We start from the raw sequence: 526 nt of genomic DNA on the forward strand, positions 1-526 counted from the left end.
AGAAAATATGCATTAAATTCTCTCTCCTGCCATGTATCATCCACCAAATATCGAAAGCAAACGAAAGCAGCAATAAAATCAGAATAAAGTGAGAGAAATAACATAGTAAAATTATAGAACTAGATTTAAATTTAAAAAAATAAAACAATAAGTAATGATAAAATAACATCATAGAAAAAAATATAACAAAGTACCATAAACATAACTATAAGAGACAACTTACTTTAACAAATTCGTCCCATTTTCCAGGTTCTAAAATGTTCCTATGTTCATACCACGCATACGGTAGTAGGTAAAATTCAGGTAGGATGGTAACATTGCCACACGTGACGGGGACTGAGCTGTTCTCGGGAAACAGGTAGCGTAGGTTCCTTAAATTGCAAGACCGCTGAACGCAAGAGCTAAACGTATTAGGACCCATTGATCCCCAGTGTTTTGGCTGTTGGAGCAGAAGGAGGAAGGGACGGGATGAAATGTGTGTCATGCCATTCACTAGTTTACTATTTATAATTATGCATAGGGTCAG

General features: G+C 35.9%; 1 protein-coding gene across 1 annotated transcript in view; it reads right to left on the reverse strand.

Moving 5' to 3' along the window:
- Positions 1-526, reverse strand: part of LOC119582218 (lactosylceramide 4-alpha-galactosyltransferase-like) — an 11,521-nt gene that overhangs the window by 185 nt on the left and 10,810 nt on the right. Inside the window, exon 4 of the mRNA XM_037930449.1 lies at positions 224-439. Coding sequence (XP_037786377.1) covers positions 224-439 — 216 coding nt within the window. The remainder of the gene's footprint in view (positions 1-223; positions 440-526) is intronic.

The sequence above is a fragment of the Penaeus monodon genome, chromosome 15 (genome assembly GCF_015228065.2).
Source record: "Penaeus monodon isolate SGIC_2016 chromosome 15, NSTDA_Pmon_1, whole genome shotgun sequence".
Taxonomy (NCBI): domain Eukaryota; kingdom Metazoa; phylum Arthropoda; class Malacostraca; order Decapoda; family Penaeidae; genus Penaeus; species Penaeus monodon.